The sequence below is a fragment of the Coregonus clupeaformis genome, chromosome 7, assembly GCF_020615455.1.
Source record: "Coregonus clupeaformis isolate EN_2021a chromosome 7, ASM2061545v1, whole genome shotgun sequence".
Taxonomy (NCBI): domain Eukaryota; kingdom Metazoa; phylum Chordata; class Actinopteri; order Salmoniformes; family Salmonidae; genus Coregonus; species Coregonus clupeaformis.
In genome coordinates, this window is record NC_059198.1 from 17,433,816 (window position 1) to 17,454,914 (window position 21,099).

Consider the following 21,099-nt stretch of genomic DNA (forward strand, 5'->3'; position numbering starts at 1 on the left):
TTGTGACGTCATAGAGGGTGGGATTCCATTGTGACATCACATTGGGTAATACTGGAAAATACTCTCTTTCATGACATCATAATGGAATATACTTAGTTTGTTGACTTCTGACTGGACAATTCCTTCTCTTGTTAGATCACAGAGCGACATTATTTCCCTCAGTGACATCATAGAGAAGAGTATTTATTTACCTTTGTTACATCATAGAGAAGAATATTCACGTTTGTGACATCACAGAGGGAACACCTTAAGAAATCCATTAGCAAAGTTTCACAGGAAAAGTATTGCCACGAGCAATGTTTCAATCCATTGATTGATTCTACTCTGCTTTCCATCCCCTTGGAAGGTTATTTGTGTCCCTCATTCAAATGTTTATGTCAAGGAATATCCTGCCCTAATCACTCACGAGGATCATAAAAGTTACAGTAACCATTGAGTGGGGCACACACTGTATTTAGACTATCACCCCTCTGCTCTGCCAACACGCCATGCCACTGGGTGAGACATTCCTCAGGAGCTCTGGTTTCTTAAGACACAGAGAGTGTTCAGAGAGTGCTGTCGGATTATGTGTTAAGGGTTATTGGATCCACAAGTAGGTTTTCATACCCATAGTTATGGGTTAGGACATAAATCAATCAATCTAATCAATCAATTAGGACTGTGACACATGCTGCGTACAGAGAAGTGCATGGAGTCTGCATATGTAAAGAGGTCAGAGGCCCGAATCCATAACTTGATATCATCACATGTATTTTTACTTTTGTTATTTGCACAGATATCAAGTTTGGATTCAGCTCTAAGAGACTCATTAACTAGCAAATGCCTTGTAAATGCCTTGCGTTTGCTTCAAGGATGCATCGGGAATTCTTTATGAATTTATGGGGAATGCCATGTTTTCTGCAAGGGTTCTGGAGGTAGAGTGTTTTACTGTTGCACCATGGGAATGTGTTATGAATGCCTTACGAAGGCTCTATGAAGGCTTAATGAACACATTGATCCCCAGATCTATGAGAACGAGGAGTACCACAAGCGTATGAACAAGGATAGCCTGATGCACGCCCCTGAGTTTGTGATTAAGCCTCGCTCCCACACGGTGTGGGAGAAGCAGTGTGTGAGGCTGCACTGTACTGTCTCTGGATGGCCTGACCCACGGGTTGTCTGGTGAGTATTGCATACACACACACACACCTCCCTGGATACACCTTGACATGACCAAATGATCACTAACACAATACACACCAAATCAATCCCTTATGGATAGAGCATCAGCCATTGCTGCCCTCTCAATCCTTTCCTCATGTCATTGCACTAAAACACTATAAAACACAGTATAAATACTTCTCTGGTGTCTATCTTGCTAGCGTGCGTCTCTATCCTGATTCAGATCTGTACCTTTAAATTCTATTTTCCTGCTTTTCATCTTTTTCTCTGCTTCTCTCCTCTTCTCTTCTCTTTCCATAACAAGGTACAAAAACAATGTGACAATCGACCCAATGGCCCACCCAGGCAAGTATAAGCTAGAGAGCAGCTACAACGTGCACTCACTGGAGATCAACAGGTAGGCACAATCCCAACGCCACAGGGTCTTCAGGTATGTATCACTCGTCTCAGAGTAGGAGTGCTGATTTAGGATCATTTTAGCCTTTTCGAACACAGTGAATAAGATTACATGGACAGACGGGCACCTGGTCCTAGATCAGCACTCTTACTCTGAGACGCTTGATACATACATTTCCATGTCTTCTCTGTGTGGCTCATTGCTGTGTATTAACAGATACTTTCAAACAAGCCACAGTCATCTCTGGCTGTGGTAAAATGTCAGTGTGATGTCACCACCACGTCCCTTTAACACCCCTTCATGGTGTAATACAATCGCCACTCTCAGGAAAGGCTGTGGGGGGCCAGCGTGTGTGGGCACACTGACAACCATGGGAATGTTTGGATGGGCTCGCATTGTGAACTCGAGGGACAGTGGATTGTGGTTGTTAGAAGTATGATTTGAAATGTGTGAAATCGATACCCCTCTCTGACTCAAGCTCTGTCCGTCTGTCTGTCTGTCTGTCCACTAGCCTGTCTGCCTGCCTGCCTGTCTATCCGCCAGTGCCCTGACTAGCTCTGTTAGCCAAAGACAGACACCAGAAAGCTGTTGGTGAAGGCTATACATGATCCGAGACATTTTGCAGCTTGCATTTCGATAACAAAGAGGACGTCTAAAGATAACCCACTCCCTCGCCAGAGGAATTATTTGGAGATAGAGGGCCCCTGTTGTGGCTTATTTTAGGCCACTTAACAAAGGACTAAACACTTAAGTGTCTCATGAGCTGTGTCAAATGGAGAGAGATATTCTTTAGGTTTTCTCATAGTCCTCCAAACTCAACCACACATATACAGTGAGGGAAAAAAGTATTTGATCCCCTGCTGATTTTGTACGTTTGCCCACTGACAAAGAAATGATCAGTCTATAATTCTAATGGTAGGTTTATTTGAACAGTGAGAGACAGAATAACAACAAAAAAATCCAGAAAAACTCATGTCAAAAATGTTATAAATTGATTTGCATTTTAATGAGGGAAATAGGTATTTGACCCCCTCTCAATCAGAAAGATTTCTGGCTCCCAGGTGTCTTTTATACAGGTAACGAGCTGAGATTAGGAGCACACTCTTAAAGGGAGTGCTCCTAATCTGTTTGTTACCTGTATAAAATACACCTGTCCACAGAAGCAATCAATCAATCAGATTCCAAACTCTCCACCAAAGAGCTCTCCAAGGAGACCAAAGAGCTCTCCAAGGATGTCAGGGACAAGATTGTAGACCTACACAAGGCTGGAATGGGCTACAAGACCATCGCCAAGCAGCTTGGTGAGAAGGTGACAACAGTTGGTGCGATTATTCTCAAATGGAAGAAACACAAAATAACTGTCAATCTCCCTCGGCCTGGGGCTCCATGCAAGATCTCACCTCGTGGAGTTGCAATGATCATGAGAACGGTGAGGAATCAACCCAGAACTACACGGGAGGATCTTGTCAATGATCTCAAGGCAGCTGGGACCATAGTCACCAAGAAAACAATTGGTAACACACTAAAGTGTTGTGGTCAGATGAGACCAAAATCGAGCTCTTTGGCATCAACTCGCCGTGTTTGGAGGAGGAGAAATGCTGCCTATGACCCCAAGAACACCATCCCCACCGTCAAACATGGAGGTGGAAACATTATGCTTTGGGGGTGTTTTTCTGCTAAGGGGACAGGACAACTTCACCACATCAAAGGGACGATGGACGGGGCCATGTACCATCAAATCTTTTGTGAGAACCTCCTTCCCTCAGCCAGGGCATTGAAAATGGGTCGTGGATGGGTATTCCAGCATGACCCCAAGAACACCATCCCCACTGTCAAACATGGAGGTGGAAACATTATGCCTTGAGCCACAGCCAAGGCAACAAAGGAGTGGCTCAAGAAGAAGCACATTGAGTGGCCTAGCCAGTGTCCAGACCTTAATCCCATAGAAAATCTGTGGAGGGAGCTGAAGGTTCGAGTTGCCAAACGTCAGCCTCGAAACCTTAATGACTTGGAGAAGATCTGCAAAGAGGAGTGGGACAAAATCCCTCCTGAGATGTGTGCAAACCTGGTGGCCAACTACAAGAAACGTCTGACCTCTGTGATTGCCAACAAGGGTTTTGCCACCAAGTACTAAGTCATGTTTTGCAGAGGGGTCAAATACTTATTTCCCTCATTAAAATGCAAATCAATTTATAACATTTTTGACATGCGTTTTTCTGGATTGTTTTGTTGTTATTCTGTCTCTCACTGTTCCAATAAACCTACCATTAAAATTATAGACTGATCATGTCTTTGTCAGTGGGCAAACATACAAAATCAGCAGGGGATCAAATACTTGTTTCCCTCACTGTAGTGTGTAGCTTCCTCTCTATAGAAAGTTGAAAAGTATGTTTCCATGATAGAATCTAACCACACATAACATTCATACAGACACATATACCACCTGACACATGATGACATCATCACAGTGTCTATTTATTCCCAGAGTATTCCCGGCCTGGAGTTCTGGAGCATTTTACAGTCCCAGCTCACATAGCTGTGTGTTGATTTACGGGGAGGGGGTGGGTAGAGGGTATTAACGTACACGTGAACCATTAGGAGACAGAAACGTGTGTATCCGGGACATTGATTCACCTGGTCCTCTCTCTCTCTCTCTCTCTCTCTCTCTCTCTCTCTCTCTCTCTCGCTCTCTCTTTCTCGTTTCAGATGTGATTTTGATGATACTGCACAGTATCGTGTTTCTGCCATGAACAGCAAGGGAGAACTCTCTTCCTTTGCCTCCATCGTTGTTAAGAGTATGTTTCAATGCTATCAATATGTCAGAGTATGTAATTACCTCGATTAGATAACTCGTCATATTGTGCCTCTACAATGAATTAGAGTAGACAATAATTCCCATGATTACCCCATTTAGAAAATCACTGTCCTTCTAAGTGCTGCTCTCACAAAGTGTATTGTAAGTTTAAAAGAAAGAAAGTCAATTCTTTGTTATTTCCTATTTTTAACATGTTAATAATATGTACCTATTTGTTCATTCTACTCTAGGATTCAAAGGAGAGGTAGAGGAGGCTCTCCCCATGCCCAGACGTAAGTCAGAGGAATATAATTTCATATATATACTCATACTGTATATACTCATTCCTCAATACTCATATACATGTATAGTATTAACATGAAAAATATATATACTAATGTATACTAAACCGTATTAACATAACCTATTTACAGTATGCTAAGCTGGGGGTGGGAAGACCTGGGGACTCCATGGGTGCTATTGCACTAACAGCTTTTTTGTTCCCTTGACACTGGGCACAGCAAGCTCAACAGACAACGAAGGTAACAGGTTCTCTAAAAAAGCTCTGCTCTTGTTTGATGACATTTTGGTCAACTTGGTGTATTCACTGAGTGTCACTCAATGTGTATGCATGATCACTATTTGTGCATCTGTTTGGAAAGAACCTGTGATAATACCTTAATAATAATCGTTGAATTGCCTGTGAAAGATCCACAGATGGTTCAGCGTGACAAACGTGCCTCTTTTTTTAATCGTAAACAACAGAATACTTGAACATTTTGGCAAGTATGAGGTTTTTGAAATTGTATGTCATAGTGCCTTGGAAGTTAAATACTGTAAACTCGAGTGTGACATAGAGAAGCTATGAAACAAAATAGAGAAATAAACACTGTAATGTACAACCTGGATAATAGTGATTTGAGAGTATAGATTACTGAAATCTGAAGAGCATCTGATTAGCTGCATACTAATTCAGAGGGGTTTGTTTAAATGCGAAAGACACATTTCGGTTGAATGCATTCAGTTGTGCAACTGACTAGGTATCCCCTTTCCCTACATGGCAACAAAGCCTGAAGAGTTCTAGTTTTATCTAAACTCAATTGTTGTTGATTAGTCATATTAATAATCAATTTTTAAATAATATTAAAATCTAATTAGACGCTAAAATTGGATATATGTTGGATTGAAGTCTAAAGACTTCTAGGGTTTAATATGTCAAATGTGCATCACTGTCTACTGCATGATGTGCACCTTAGTTTCCCCAGTGCGGTTTGTACACACTGTAGTGAGTATTTGGTGTTGGAACACTGTACTTAATGATGTTAATGGTGTTTTTATGTTGTCTTTTGGGTACATCAAGGTGTTCCTATTCACACCCCTGTGTGTTTGCATAGTTTTACCTGAGTCTGTGTGGGGTTCTTTTTATGTCACTTTCTCTTGGGAGGGAATGGATCAAATGTAATGCTACCAGATAATGTTAAGTTACATTATCAATCATACCAAAATGTCAAAAATTAATTGTGAAAAATGCTATAAGAGATAATGACTTGCTTTTTGGACACAGATGCTTAAAAGTTAGCATTCCGAAGAACAGTTAATTGCCCTTTGTTTGTCCATCCCTTGGATTGGAACAATAATGCACGCAGGTGTCCGAATTTGAGGTGTGTCACACCACACAGTGTTGCATGATGGGAACACAACGGTGACCTGAACTCTGACCCCATGTTGTTTGGTGCTCCTTCCTGTCAGATGGCATGGTCTCTGAGTATGGCATCACCTTCGATACCCACATCGTGGATGGGTTTGGCGTGTCGTTCGGACGGGAGGGCGAGACCATGAGCCTGGGCGCCACGGTCATCATCTCCCCCAACCTGGCACGCTACCAGCCTGAGGTTCAGTGGTACAGAGACGGTAGGTGAAGCCCCAGAGCTCTGGAAACTCTTGGCAGTGTTTGAATAAGGTTACATGGACAGGCAAGATCTGATCCTAGATCAGCACACCTATTCTGAGATGCTTGATACATACGGCCCCTGGGCTATGGAGAGAGACATTCCTGGAGGTTCCTTGGCTGAGACCTACCCAGTTGTCATCTGTGTGATGCATTAGGCCGCTGATACTGTATGTTCGTCTCCATGTCTAAGACTCGCTGACAGGCAGAACACATGAGACTGAGAGCTACTTGAGATTATGTGTATGTAAGCTATGATTAAGATATTTCAGAAGCCCATACGTATACTGTACATATGTCATATGTGTTTAACATATTACAATTAGTCTGTACCCTGGAAAGTCATGCAGGCGTAGGCCCAATTGAACCCTGTAAAACGGGTATTCAACTGGAGGTCCACGGCCCCGCTAGGGGTCCACGGAGGTACTGAAGGGGGTCCTTGAAAATATACTATATATACATATATCACAGGAGGTTGGTGGCACCTTAATTGGGGAGGACGGGCTCATGGTAATGGCTGGACCGGAATAAGTGGAAAGGTATCAAATACATCAAACAAATTGTCTCCATGTGTTTGATGCCATTCCATTTACGCCGTTCCAGGCATTATTATAAGCCTTTCTCCTCTCAGCAGCCTCCATTGATATATACAGTGAGGGAAAAAAGTATTTGATCCCCTGCTGATTTTGTAAGTTTGCCCATTGACAAAGACATGATCAGTCTATAATTTGAATGGTAGGTTTATTGGAACAGTGAGAGACAGAATAACAACAAAAAAATCCAGAAAAACGCATGATGTAAATTGATTTGCATTTTAATGAGGGAAATAAGTATTTGACCCCTCTGCAAAACATTACTTAGTACTTGGTGGCAAAACCCTCTTTGGCAATCACAGAGGTCAGACGTTTCTTGTAGTTGGCCACCAGGTTTGCACACATCTCAGGAGGGATTTTGTTCCCCTCCTCTTTGCAGATCTTCTCCAAGTCATTAAGGTTTCGAGGCTGACGTTTGGCAACTCGAGCCTTCAGCTCCCTCCACAGATTTTCTATGGGATTAAGGTCTGGAGACTGGCTAGGCCACTCCAGGACCTTAATGTGCTTCTTCTTGAGCCACTCCTTTGTTGCCTTGGCGTGTGTTTTGGGTCATTGTCATGCTCGAATACCCATCCACGACCCATTTTCAATGCCCTGGCTGAGGGAAGGAGGTTCTCACCCAAGATTTGATGGTACATGGCCCCGTCCATCGTCCCTTTGATGCGGTGAAGTTGTCCTGTCCCCTTAGCAGAAAAACACCCCTAAAGCATAATGTTTCCACCTCCATGTTTGACGTGGGGATGGTGTTTTTGGGGTCATAGGCAGCATTCCTCCTCCACCAAACACGGCGAGTTGAGTTGATGCCAAAGAGCTCGATTTTGGTCTCATCTGACCACAACACTTTCACCCAGTTGTCCTCTGAATCATTCAGATGTTCATTGGCAAACTTCAGACGGCCTTGTATATGTGCTTTCTTGAGCAGGGGGACCTTGCGAGCGCTGCAGGATTTCAGTCCTTCACGGCGTAGTGTGTTACCAATTGTTTTCTTGGTGACTATGGTCCCTGCTGCCTTGAGATCATTGACAAGATCCTCCCGTGTAGTTCTGGGCTGATTCCTCACTGTTCTCATGATCATTGCAACTCCACGAGGTGAGATCTTGCATGGAGCCCCAGGCCAAGGGAGATTGACAGTTATTTTGTGTTTCTTCCATTTGCGAATAATCGCACCAACTGTTGTCACCTTCTCACCAAGCTGCTTGGCGATGGTCTTGTAGCCCATTCCAGCCTTGTGTAGGTCTACAATCTTGTCCCTGACATCCTTGGAGAGCTCTTTGGTCTCCTTGGAGAGCTCTTTGGTGGAGAGTTTGGAATCTGATTGATTGATTGCTTCTGTGGACAGGTGTCTTTTATACAGGTAAGAAACTGAGATTAGGAGCACTCCCTTTAAGAGTGTGCGCCTAATCTCAGCTCGTTACCTGTATAAAAGACACCTGGGAGCCAGAAATCTTTCTGATTGAGAGGGGGTCAAATACTTATTTCCCTCATTAAAATGCAAATCAATTTATAAAATGTTTGACCCCCTCTCAATCAGAAAGATTTCATTAATTAAGGACCAGCTTAGAATGTGTTGGTATGCTTCTTATCCCCCCCTCTCTCTCACTCTCTCTGTGTTTGTCATTAGCAGTGTAGATCTGACAATGTTATCCATCCATTATAACCTTATCTCTCTCTTCTCTCACTCTGTTTCTCTCTCCATCAGATGTTCTTCTGCAGCCCTCCAAGTGGTGTCACATGCACTGGAGTGGAGACAAGGCCACGCTGACCCTGACACACCTGAACAAAGAGGACGAGGGGCTCTACACCCTGCGCATCACCACCAAATCTAAATATGAGACCTACTCTGCTTACGTCTTTGTCAGAGGTGGGGACCTTACCATGAGCAATGCTGAACAGCACTGTTGTCTATGTCACGTTATCACTCCTCCTCAGTCCCTAACATGCCTTGTTTACTGATTCACAAGTTGAACTGATTTCATTTTTCACATGCACAGTGTGTGTGCGTGCGTGCTTGCGTGCGTGTGTGTTTTGAGTTCGGACAGAATGGCTTCTTGTTTACCGCCTCTCTGTTTCCATGATGGGCCTGTCTCGTGTTCTGTATAGCGTGCGGTCAACAGTTGATCAAGGTCAAAGTCACCTTAGCTGACACCAGATAACAAGGACTGCCCGTGTGTGTGTGTGTGTGTGCACATGCGTGTGTGTGTACGCGTGCGCATGCGTGCGTATGTGTCTGAAAGAGATATTGGAGTTGAGCCATAGCGGTCTCTAGCTAATCCTACCACACACAATGGAAATTGCCCATTATGACCACAGAGACAATCAACTCCTGTCACAATCTCTGGCCTGGTTTTGTATAACATGGAAAAAATGATACAGCCAACTTGTTCATCTGTTAGTGTTGGTCGCCAGCACTAAGGTACTGACCTTCTCTGTTGTTCCATGTAACTCATTCTCTTGCTAACAGAGGAGACATGTGCTCTGTACAGAGTGTGAACATGATGGAAATAGGCCTTGCTCTCTCTGTCATTGTTCAGGGTCGCATTGTAAAGGAGAGGCCAGGTACACTGTCTGTCTGTGGACACAGAGACCCCATAGCAGTCGAGAGACTGACAAGGCTAGGCTATTCTCAGTGAGCTCATGAGCTCAGATATGGAATGAGTTTGGCTGTCAACAGAGGTGGATACTGTATATATCTCTTCTTCCAGAAGCGACAATAGCCTGCTGAGTGTCCTTTTAAGCCACAAAAAGCTTTCTTTGTCTCTATCTCTCTCTTTCTGTCTCTCTCCACTCTCTCTCTCCATCTCTATATGTATCTCTCTTGCACACACACACACACACACACACACACACACACACACACACACACACACACACACACACACACACACACACACACACACACACAGTAAAATATTACATCAGGCAGTAGATAGTCCTACAGCTACCGTACACACATACATAGACTTACAGTCCACAGACCACATAAGATACAGCCCAAAATGTTTTAGCACCCTCTCTCACATTCACACTGAATCAATCAGTCAATCACTAAGTGGCTAGTTATGTTTCTCACTTTATGGAAAATGTGTGTTCTGTGTCTTTAAGAGTCTCCTTTCACCGAGGGGCACACTGATGCTAATTCTGTCCCCTCTGCTCCAGCCTGCTCCGGAGTTGTGTTTAACTTAAAGACCAGTAGCATTCCTGGCACTAAGCCGTGGAGCCACAGAGTTCAGCAGGGAGTACAGCACTGTACAGTACATGCACTGTATGTCAAAACAACAAGCCACAATGAAAATACTCTAACTGTATACTATAGAGATCCTATAATACATTATGGATTCTATATATGTAATTGTATGTCTCATTAGAAAAAGTCAAGGAAATGTACATTGACTGTGTTTTCTACACACTGTTTGTGTGTATGTGTTTGTCTGATAATATATTGTACAGTGAGAGAGAGAGAGAGAGAGAGAGAGAGAGAGAGAGAGAGAGAGAGAGAGAGAGAGAGAGAGAGAGAGAGAGAGAGAGAGAGAGAGAGAGAGAGAGAGAGAGAGAGAGAGAGAGAGAGAGAGAGAGAGAGAGAGAGAGAGAGAGAGAGAGAGAGAGAGAGAGAGAGAGAGAGAGAGAGGAGGTGGTGTGAATACTACACAAGCACATTTAACTGACAATGTTTGTTCCTGTATCAGATGCCGATGCGGAGGTGGAGGGAGCCCCTGGCGCCCCTCTGGATGTGAAGTGTCAGGATGCCAATAAAGATTACGTCATTGTGACCTGGAAGCAGCCGGCTGTGGACGGTGGCAGCTCCATCCTGGGCTACTTTGTGGACAGGTCAGTACCATCACCCATCACTACATGCCAATCCTGCTAGGGCCTTCACAATGCCATCTGGATGAGAGACCTGAGTGAGTGGAGTCAAAGAGTAAATCCTAGACTTATCATGACACAGCTGGACAAACATGGGAACAAATCTCCCTTATGCACCCCATACTGCCATTAACTCCAGTTACATATTGTATAAGTAGAGGGCCAGGAGTTTTTCCTGGACACGTGACCTGATTTACAACAACCATGTGAAATGATCTTGTTATAGGCTATAACAAGGGCCAAGTTTTTCCCGACCTTACCAATAGGCTTAACTCTGGGTCTTACCAAGAAGTCCTTACCAAGTTAGTTATTGAATGGCTGATGGCATGTATGCTGTCTCTTTGTGCCCTGTGTTCAGGTGTGAAGTTGGCACCACCCACTGGAGCCAGTGCAATGACACGCCCATCAAGTTTGCCCGTTTCCCTGTGACCGGGTTGGTGGAGGGGCGCTCCTACACCTTCCGTGTGCGTGCCGTCAACAAGTCTGGCATGAGCCGGCCTTCCCGTGCCTCTGAGGTGGAGGCAGCCATGGATCCTGCCGACCGCGCACGAATGAGAGGTACGATGGGCACCCCTGTCTGGCATCTGGCCCTCCCTGTCTGTGTTCTCTCATATTGTGTTATGATACTGCAAAATTAATATATTGTGAGTATGTACCTATGTGAGAGCTGATGGTTTTAGTATTATGCATGTGTTTTCTTGTAACTATGCATCTGAAACCTGCTCCTCTTCCCCTGGCCTCCAGGTACCTCTGCACCCTGGACTGGCCAGATCATTGTCACTGAGGAGGAGCCTGCAGGTAGGAAGGAAATGCTTCTGTCAATGTTGATAAATATTTTGATGCAGCTATAGATCTTATAGGGCCTACAGCTTACAGTACCTTGTGGTCTTTCATTGGAAGGATAATGAAAACTCTAGTCTTGCTTGGTTGCCAGTCTGTTGATCTCTTCCCAACTCCTAATGGAAAGGTCATGTTTGGCTTGACAATGACAATGACAAGGCAAGAGCAAAAACTGATCTGGGACCAGGCTACGAGATCAAACCCCTGACACATTTTTTTTCACAACACTTCCTATCAGAGGGTGTGGTCCCTGGCAGACCCAAAGAACTGGAGGTCACTGAGGCCACCAAGAACTATGTGGTTCTGAGCTGGAAACCACCTGGAGAGAGAGGCCACGAGGGCATCATGTACTATGTGGAGAAGGTAGGAAATACAGTATATACTTCACTAACATCATATACCTTATCTGTAACATGACTCATCTGATCAATATAACCAACATTTCATCACTGTTTCTCATCCATAACAACCACCATATCAATATCATTCAATAAGTTAACATAAATCTGTTCTTTTTTTAGTATTTTATAGTGCTGGAAGTTGTTTGGTGTTTGGAGGGTTGGAGCCGTACTCTAACTTCTGGGTGTTGTCTGTTAGTGTGTGTCAGGCACAGACAGCTGGCAGAGGGTGAACACAGAGATCCCAGTGAAGTCTCCTCGCTTCGCCCTGTTTGATCTGGCGGAGGGAAAGGCCTACAGCTTCCGTGTGCGCTGCTGCAACTCCGCCGGCGTTGGCGAGCCATCAGAAGCCACCGAGGCCACCACTGTCGGGGACAAGCTGGGTGAGGGGTCACAGGTCATAAATCACACGCCATACCACAGACTACAGCAGTTCCCAGTGTGCCAAAAAAATAGATTTACTCCGAAAGACATGCACTCCTCTCAGAATCAGTATACTTGAGCTCTTACAAGCTATCTGGAGTGAAATCATAGTTTTTTAAATCATTTGATCTTAGTTGAATAGTCTATTGTTGTCCCCAGATATCCCGTCTGCCCCAGGCCGTGTGATTCCCACCAGGAACACAGACACGTCCGTGGTTGTGTCCTGGGAGGCTTCCAGGGAAGCTAAGGAGCTGGTGGGATACTACATCGAGGCCAGCATCGTGGGTAGCAACAAGTTTGAGCCCTGCAACAACAAGCCTGTGAAAGGCACCAGGTACAATGGTCCTTCTAACAATCCTTCTAGCAATCTTTTACAAATATATACATATACAAATGGTGACCATAAATATAATTCAAAACTATATGTAATTGATGGTGAGCTCAAGTAAGTTGACAAAACATTGTTTTCCCACTCAAATTAAATCAGTGACCAAAGACTTAGAGATTGATGGTGTGAAACGTCTTTCTCAAAGTGTTTTTGTGTACTGGTAAACAGGTTTATCTGCCACGGTCTGGTGACAGGAGAGAGCTACGTGTTCAGAGTGAAGGCACTGAACGCCGCTGGGCTCAGCGAGTGTTCTCAGGAGTCTGAGGCTATTGAGGTGAAGGCTGCTATTGGTAAGTGAGAGGAAGAGTGTCATGGCACAGTCATACTAGACAATACGATAGGAAGCCATTTTAGGAGGAATGTGAAGAGCTATATACAAGGAACTTCTTTTTTATGTTTAGATGAAGCACTATTACACTCTTAGAAAAAAAGGTGCTATCTAGAACCTAAAAGGGTTCTTCCACTGTCCCCATAGGAGAACCCTTTGAAGAACCCTTTTTGGTTCCAGGTAGAACTCTTTTGGGTTCCATTTAGAACCCTTTCTACAGAGGGTTTTACATAGAACCCAAAAGGGTTCTACCTGGAACCAAAAAGGGTTATACCTGGAACCAAAAAGGGTTCTCCTATGGGGACAGCCTGAAAACCCTTTTGGAACCCTTTTTTCTAAGAGTGTATGTGACTTAAAGTTGGGTTATCATTTTATGATACTAGGATCAGGAAAGCCTTTAAGCTGTATGTGTAGGTGGAATGTGATTATTGAATCTTATGCATAATATTGTTATTACTCCTTTTGTAATATGCTGATGATGAAAGAAATATCACATTTCCACACTGAACTGGGGTTTAGCTGATGTGTTGTACAATTGTCTTCTTTTTTTTCTGTCCATTGAGACATCACGTTGTCAGCTCTGTGTACCATCAGCATTTAGACTCCTCCCACGTGTTCTTTCCCATGGTTCCACTCTGTCAGTCACCCGAACAAGCCCCACCCACCACCCCACACCCCCTGTTGAGTCAGAACTTATCCCCACCCTCCCTGCACAACCTGAGGCGGGCCAGGGTCAGGAGTTGTAGACTTCCTCTAATTTGGGTCAGTGCGATCCAACTCAGCGGTTGTTACAAACCAGCCCACCTTGCGTTCCCCCCCCACCCCCCACCCCATCACCTTGCCTGGGCACGAGATGTATCAGCCAACACCACCCACCTGGTGTTCAAGGTACCCACCCCCTCTCCACCCTACCAACAATACCCCCTGATCTGCATTGTGTATCTACCCATTCTACTCACTCTCGACTGGGAATACTAGCTCTTGTCCCGGGTGTTACAGTGGCTTGCGCCTTGCTAATGCTGAGCTGCACTATCGCCCTGGACCAGAGCTAGGGAACAGGAATACTAAACTGACAGCCCTGCTCCTTTACAGTTGTCCCATTATGTCTGCACTATGACTAACCAGGCTTCTAGCTATGACACATCACACAGTCACTGGCCAGCTTTGTGCCGAGCAGCATGCTCTGTTCTCCCTTATGAAACACACTTAGTAACAATGTCAATGGATTTCTCTCTACAGTCCATTACAACTGATAATAGTTTGTAGACCTAGAGTCTAGGCCCATTAGTGATAGTGTCTTACACAATAAAAGATAGATAATTGAATACTCACAATTGAGCCGAGGTTAGTAAATTTATGAGTAAACACTTCTATCACACATCTTTTCAGAATATATTAGGAAAGAATAACTGCATGTATATCCATAGATCTCACTCATAACTATTTCCAATAGTTGTCTCCCATTGATATAATTGCTATGTATCATTACATATACTTGATCAATTTAGCCCATATTGTGCATATAATGAAATCCACTGGTATCATTACGAAAGTATAGTGTGGCTTTTTCATGAAGGGTTGGCGCAAAGCCTGCACACACTCGCTTTCTCCCCTCACACACTTGTGCTTTCTCTTTAACTCTGCAACTCGCTTCCACACGCAGATGTCACTTGTTGGTCATCTTGTCTTCATTTTTCATAGTCTGTCAGATGAAGACATGGTACTGTATTTAATACTGTATGTGATGGTATTGGTAATGTTTTCTTTCTCTCTTTCCCTCTGTCTCTCTTTCTCTCTCTTCTTTCCTCTCTGAGTGAGCTGACTGAGATTGTAGCTGTTTGTTAGTGTAAATTAGTTGATCTTCTCTTTGCCTGTGTTAAATGGCTTCTTTTGCTTTTCTCTGCTAACTCCTGTAGGGGGCGGTATTCCTCATGGTGTGTTGCCGGAGTGGGAGTTACCAAGGGGTGGTAACGTGGGAGGACTAACCAAGCACACGCCACGCTGGACGGGCACGCATGAGGCCGTTCAGTACCCCCCTTACACTACGCTAAAGCTCAATGCTCAGACTGGCAGTGTGCCTGGGGCAGGGGCCGGAGCTGGGGCAGGGGCCACTAGCTCAAGCCCCTCAGGGCCCCTGGCTACAGGAAGTAAAGGCAAGGGGGGCAAGAGAGGCAGTGTGACCTGGGCCCCTGACCTGGTCACAGAATCAGTCACAGACTTGGTCATAGAGCCGGCCAAGTCCACGGATGAGGTTAAAGGTCAGGCTAAGGCGCCTGTGTCTGGGAAAACACGTAAGTCCTCTGTAGATGTTTCAGCCAAACGGGGGACAGAGAAAGAAACAGCCCATAACGTGGGCTGGCCCAGGACAGACCCAGACCCAGGTGAGCCCTCAGTAAGGCCACGTCAACCCTTATATCATCAGATCATCCAAAATAAAACAACTCTTCATCTTTTCCTCCCAAGGATTTTTTTTTTTTAACTGAAGCTTTTTTCTTTCTACACTTTTTTCTTTTTTTTAAATGTATTTTTTTTTCACTTTGGTAAGAAGGTCGAAAACTATTTTGAAAAAAGAAACTGCCACTGTAATATTCGTATAGGGATCACACTTTGAACGTATGTGGTTCTACTCTCATATTCACAGGAAAAGCATTAAAACACAGTACATATAGCCAAAGTATTCAACTGGTAAAATCCTGTTTTTATCCTAAGGTAAGTTTCTATAACAGCTTTCTCAGTTTAACTACACAGTCACGCAGCCTTTCAGGCAATCTACTGGCCACCTCTACCACAGGGCTGCCTCACACACACGGGGGGGGGGGTTTGTCCTCCCTCCACACCCTCAGTGTTCAGGCACTGTGCTGGCCACCTCTCAACTTACTGTAGCCGGTTTTGTCTAGAAGGGATATTGCTTTTGTCAAAATTGACTTTTCATAGCAGGTTAGGAGAATTTACGCAGCAGGTTAGGAGAATTAACGTAGCAGGTTAGGATAATTAGGTTAAGGTTAGGAAAAAGGTTAGGGTCAGCTATTTCAACATCTGATGTCAATTTGACAGAAGCTGTATTCCATCTAGCTGCTGTAGCCTGGCTGGCTCACACACTGTGCTCTTTAGGGTCCACCTTGGGTGAGCAGTGCACATTAACGCACAGAGGCACTGTGACATAGCTGGAGCTAGCCTATCACAGCTTGTCTCTGAAGTGGGTCAGCCAATCACAAGCCAGAAATGGACACCTATGACCTGAGACCTTTTTGGTTGTGTACTTCCTAGTCAGATTCTACGCCATACCCCCTCCCCAAATTAGGGAGCACACCATGTCCATTTGACTATTTGTGTGACAGGTCAATTTATTATGATTATGTAATATTATTCAGTCATCTGTGTGAGCTCCCTCTATTGAAGACACCACCGTAGACCAGCCACTGAAATCATATGTGTCCTCACAGCTCCTGTGGCTAAAATATTTTGTCCCATTCCAACTCAATCCAGGTCCCTGAAATTTGTGTCGTCATCATTTTGTCAATATGTGATGACTCAGTGTCTGGTTGAAACATAGCTTGAGGTGAAAGGTTAAGGGTTAAAGGTGCAGACAGTAGTCTCTTACAGCAAGTATGGGTGACAAACTATATCCCTTAGCTGTTGTTTAACCAACAGATAACTTTGAACTTTGTTTGTGATTAAGTGTATTAGTGCCCAATACTTGCTCTAAGCAGCAGAAAGTTAGTAAGTCTAAGTGATGAAAGACTGAAGCTCAACTAAGAGCATTATGAAGGCTTTATAAAGCTTCCGTCTCCCATGACTTCATAGTGTCACAGTTGACTCAGCATGATGCTAACTGGAGTCCTCTGCTGTCCCAGCATCCCCTACTCCACCCTATGGCATCAGCGTTCTGGAGTGTGTGCGGGACTCTATGGTGCTGGCCTGGAAGCAGCCCACCTTCATCGGAGGCGCTGACATCACCGGCTACTTCGTGGACTACCGTGAGGTCATCAATGGGGTGCCAGGGACGTGGCACGAGGCTAACGTCAAGGCTGTCAGTGACAGAGCCTACCGAGTGAGTCAACCTTTTTGTTTTTTTGGGGATGTAGCTACCCTCTTTAACCTGAATTTGCAGGCACCTTTTGTCATATCGGGAGAAAAGGGAGAATGGTTTTTCACTGTCTGTCTGTCCAGGTGTCCGACTTGAAGGAGAACAGGAAGTACCAGTTCCAGGTGCGTGCTGCCAACATGGCAGGCGTGGGCATCCCGTCTCTGTCCAGTGGAACGTTTGTCTGTGAGGAGTGGACCATTGCTGTGCCAGGTGGGTAGTGTCACTTGCAAACCTGAGCAAGTATGAGAATTACACTGTAACACATCAACATGAATACTATATCACAATACAAGTTATACACTGCAAAGATGTGTGTCGAAAAATAAATAATTGACTTGAATTATAACCTTATAACCTCCACCTCCTTTTGTGGTAATGGTCTGTTGAAGCTTGCATGCACAGGGACATTATCTATGTACATTGCATTGTCTATGGGTGTGTCCCAAATAGCCCTATAGGCCCTGGTCAAAAGTAGTGCACTACAAAGGGAATATGGTGCTATTTGGATCACAGCCTTATGTCTGTTCTTCAACTCTAAACCTAATTATTTACCCCTAATTTCCCACAGGACCTCCCCATGATCTGCAGGTGACAGAGGTGCGCGCCAACACTCTGGTGTTGCTCTATAAGCCACCAGTGTACCAGGGCCGTGACCCAGTCAACGGATTCTACATTGACATTAAGGAGGCTGATGCTGAGGAGGAGGCCTGGAGAGGAGTCAACGAGAAGGCTGTCCTCACTAACTACATGAAGGTCAGGACCCTATCCACTCCCATCCCTCCAGGGTGAAGTTTCCCCTGTAACAGATCTAAGATCAGCTTCCCCTTCCTAATCCTAACCTTAACCATTAGTGGGGGAAATGCAAAACCGACCCAGGATCAGCCTCTAGGGGCAACTTCAACCTACTCCATTTCTATCCACTTAAGTCAATCATGCCATACTAAGGCACTGCATCGCAGTGCTAACTGTGCCACTAGAGATCCTGGTTCGAATCCAGGCTCTGTCGCAGCCGGCCGCGACCGGGAGACTCATGGGCGGCGCACAATTGGCCCAGCGTCGTCCAGGGTAGGGGAGGGAATGGCCGGCAGGGATGTAGCTCAGTTGATAGAGCATGGCGTTTGCAACGCCAGGGTTGTGGGTTCGATTCCCACGGGGGGCCAGTATAAAAATATATGTATTCACTAACTGTAAGTCGCTCTGGATAAGAGCGTCTGCTAAATGACTAAAATATAAATGTAAATACCATTGAGCACACATTCTAATTCAGAATTTGAATGCATAGTGTCTGATTGTAAGTGTGATGTGATTGGTGGAGGTATTTGTCAGTCAGAGGGTGTGTCCTGTGTGTAAAGGGATTTTCAACACTACTGCTTGTGTCTCAATAGTAACATATTTGATGTATGTGACTAACTTGTGTATAATGTGACTCTTTCTTTCATGAACAGATTAAGATTCTAAAGGAGGGGGAGACCTATGTGTTCCGTGTGCGTGCTCAGAATAAGGCAGGTGTAGGAAAGGCCTCTGAGCCCACAGAACCAGTCCTGGCCGAAACCAAACCAGGTAGGACGGTAGGACGATGTTAAAGACCCCTCAACAGAGCATGAGGGAGAGAGAGGAAGGACATTGTTATTAAGCATACATACTGTACATTTAATTTAAGTCATACCTTGAAGTCAGGCACCTCATGTGTGGAATAGTCTCCAGTTGGCACTTCTTTTGGATTATTTGGTGTCCCTGGGTTAATTTAGGAAATTGGTGAAGGATTTTTATAGTGATGAATGTGTTTGTTTTATTTGATTATAATGGCTAATGTGTATATTGTGAGAGACAGAATAACAACAGAAAAATCCAGTAAAACGCATGTCAAAAATGTTATAAATTGATTTGCATTTTAATGAGGGAAATAAGTATTTGACCACCTCTCAATCAGAAAGATTTCTGGATCCCAGGTGTCTTTTATACAGGTAACGAGCTGAGATTAGGAGCACACTCTTAAAGGGAGTGCTCCTAATCTCAGTTTGTTACCTGTATAAAAGACACCTGTCCACAGAAGCAATCAATCAATCAGATTCCAAACTCTCCACCATGGCCAAGACCAAAGAGCTCTCCAAGGATGTCAGGGACAAGATTGTAGACCTACACAAGGCTGGAATGGGCTACAAGACCATCGCCAAGCAGCTTGGTGAGAAGGTGACAACAGTTGGTGCGATTATTGCCAAATGGAAGAAACACAAAATAACTGTCAATCTCCCTCGGCCTGGGGCTCCATACAAGATCTCACCTCGTGGAGTTGCAATGATCATGAGAACGGTGAGGAATCAGCCCAGAACTACACGGGAGGATCTTGTCAATGATTTCAAGGCAGCTGGGACCATAGTCACCAAGAAAACAATTGGTAACACACTACGCCTTGAAGGACTGAAATCCTGCAGCGCCCGCAAGGTCCCCCTGCTCAAGAAAGCACATATACATGACCGTCTGAAGTTTGCCAATTAACATCTGAATGATTCAGAGGAGAACTGGGTGAAAGTGTTGTGGTCAGATGAGACCAAAATGGAGCTCTTTGGCATCAACTCAACTCGCCGTGTTTGGAGGAGGAGGAATGCTGCCTATGACCCCAAGAACACCATCCCCACCGTCAAACATGGAGGTGGAAACATTATGCTTTGGGGGTGTTTTTCTGCTAAGAGGACAGGACAACTTCACTGCATCAAAGGGACGATGGACGGGGCCATGTACCATCAAATCTTGGGTGAGAACCTCCTTCCCTCAGCCAGGTCATTGAAAATGGGTCGTGGATGGGTATTCCAGCATGACAATGACCCAAAACACACGACCAAGGCAACAAAGGAGGGGCTCAAGAAGAAGCACATTAAGGTCCTGGAGTGGCCTAGCCAGTCTCCAGCCCTTAATCCCATAGAAAATCTGTGGAGGGAGCTGAAGGTTCGAGTTGCCAAACGTCAGCCTCGAAACCTTAATGACTTGGAGAAGATCTGCAAAGAGGAGTGGGACAAAATCCTTCCTGAGATGTGTGCAAACCTGGTGGCCAACTACAAGAAACGTCTGACCTCTGTGATTGCCAACAAGGGTTTTGCCACCAAGTACTAAGTCATGTTTTGCAGAGGGGTCAAATACTTATTTCCCTCTTTAAAATGCAAATCAATTTATAACATTTTTGACATGCGTTTTTCTGGATTTATTTGATGTTATTCTGTCTCTCACTGTTCAAATAAACCTACCATTAAAATTATAGACTGATCCTTTATTTGTCAGTGGGCAAACGTACAAAATCAGCAGGGGATCAAATACTTGTTTTCCTCACTGTATTTTGTATATAATTGTGTGTGTGCTGATGTGACTGTTGTTACCAGTGCACAATTGTGAATGAGACCTAGGTCTCAATGTGTCTCCCTGGTTAAATAAAAGTTAAATAAAAAGACCCCCCCCAACTATATCCCAAGTATAAATACAGATAATGTACAAACACTTAAAGGGATAGTTCACCCAAATTAGAAAATTACACATTGGTTTCCTTGCCCTGTAAGCAGTCTTTGAACTATCCCTTTAATGGTAAAAAAAAATATTAATACATTTAGTCATACTGCACCTTTGCATGTATTTTTGAGTCTCCAGCTTTGTTTGACTTTAGGTCTGTTCTCTCTCAGGCACTACGGAGATTGTTGTGGACGTTGATGATGATGGAGTAATCTCCATGAACTTTGCTTGCTCAAACCTGACTCCAGACTCCAGATTTGTGTGGTCAAAGAACTACGAAGAGATCACAGACGATACTCGAATTACTATGGCGACCAGTGGGGAGAAGTGAGTGTGTGTGCATTTGTGTGTGTGTTTGTGTGTGTGTGCGAGTTCGAAAGATTAGG

The 21,099-nt window shown here is 44.5% G+C and overlaps 1 protein-coding gene across 10 annotated transcripts in view; it reads left to right on the forward strand.

Annotated features, from left to right (window-relative positions):
- The window catches only part of LOC121569886 (M-protein, striated muscle), a 43,598-nt gene that overhangs the window by 8,087 nt on the left and 14,412 nt on the right, over positions 1-21,099 (forward strand). For 5 of the 10 annotated variants that reach the window (XM_045221192.1, XM_045221185.1, XM_045221190.1 and 2 more), the window contains 20 exons: positions 1,004-1,161; positions 1,466-1,558; positions 4,265-4,353; positions 4,604-4,645; positions 4,874-4,894; positions 6,102-6,263; positions 8,593-8,754; positions 10,577-10,718; positions 11,113-11,312; positions 11,499-11,552; positions 11,833-11,957; positions 12,192-12,375; positions 12,575-12,749; positions 12,972-13,093; positions 15,048-15,065; positions 16,986-17,182; positions 17,302-17,428; positions 17,787-17,971; positions 18,664-18,778; positions 20,884-21,040. In XM_045221192.1, the coding sequence (XP_045077127.1) occupies positions 1,034-1,161; positions 1,466-1,558; positions 4,265-4,353; positions 4,604-4,645; positions 4,874-4,894; positions 6,102-6,263; positions 8,593-8,754; positions 10,577-10,718; positions 11,113-11,312; positions 11,499-11,552; positions 11,833-11,957; positions 12,192-12,375; positions 12,575-12,749; positions 12,972-13,093; positions 15,048-15,065; positions 16,986-17,182; positions 17,302-17,428; positions 17,787-17,971; positions 18,664-18,778; positions 20,884-21,040 (2,498 nt within the window). In that variant the 5' untranslated portion in view covers positions 1,004-1,033. The remainder of the gene's footprint in view (positions 1-1,003; positions 1,162-1,465; positions 1,559-4,264; positions 4,354-4,603; positions 4,646-4,873; positions 4,895-6,101; positions 6,264-8,592; positions 8,755-10,576; positions 10,719-11,112; positions 11,313-11,498; positions 11,553-11,832; positions 11,958-12,191; positions 12,376-12,574; positions 12,750-12,971; positions 13,094-15,047; positions 15,066-16,985; positions 17,183-17,301; positions 17,429-17,786; positions 17,972-18,663; positions 18,779-20,883; positions 21,041-21,099) is intronic. The other 5 variants (XM_045221187.1, XM_045221191.1, XM_045221189.1 and 2 more) reach the window with 3 other exon arrangements.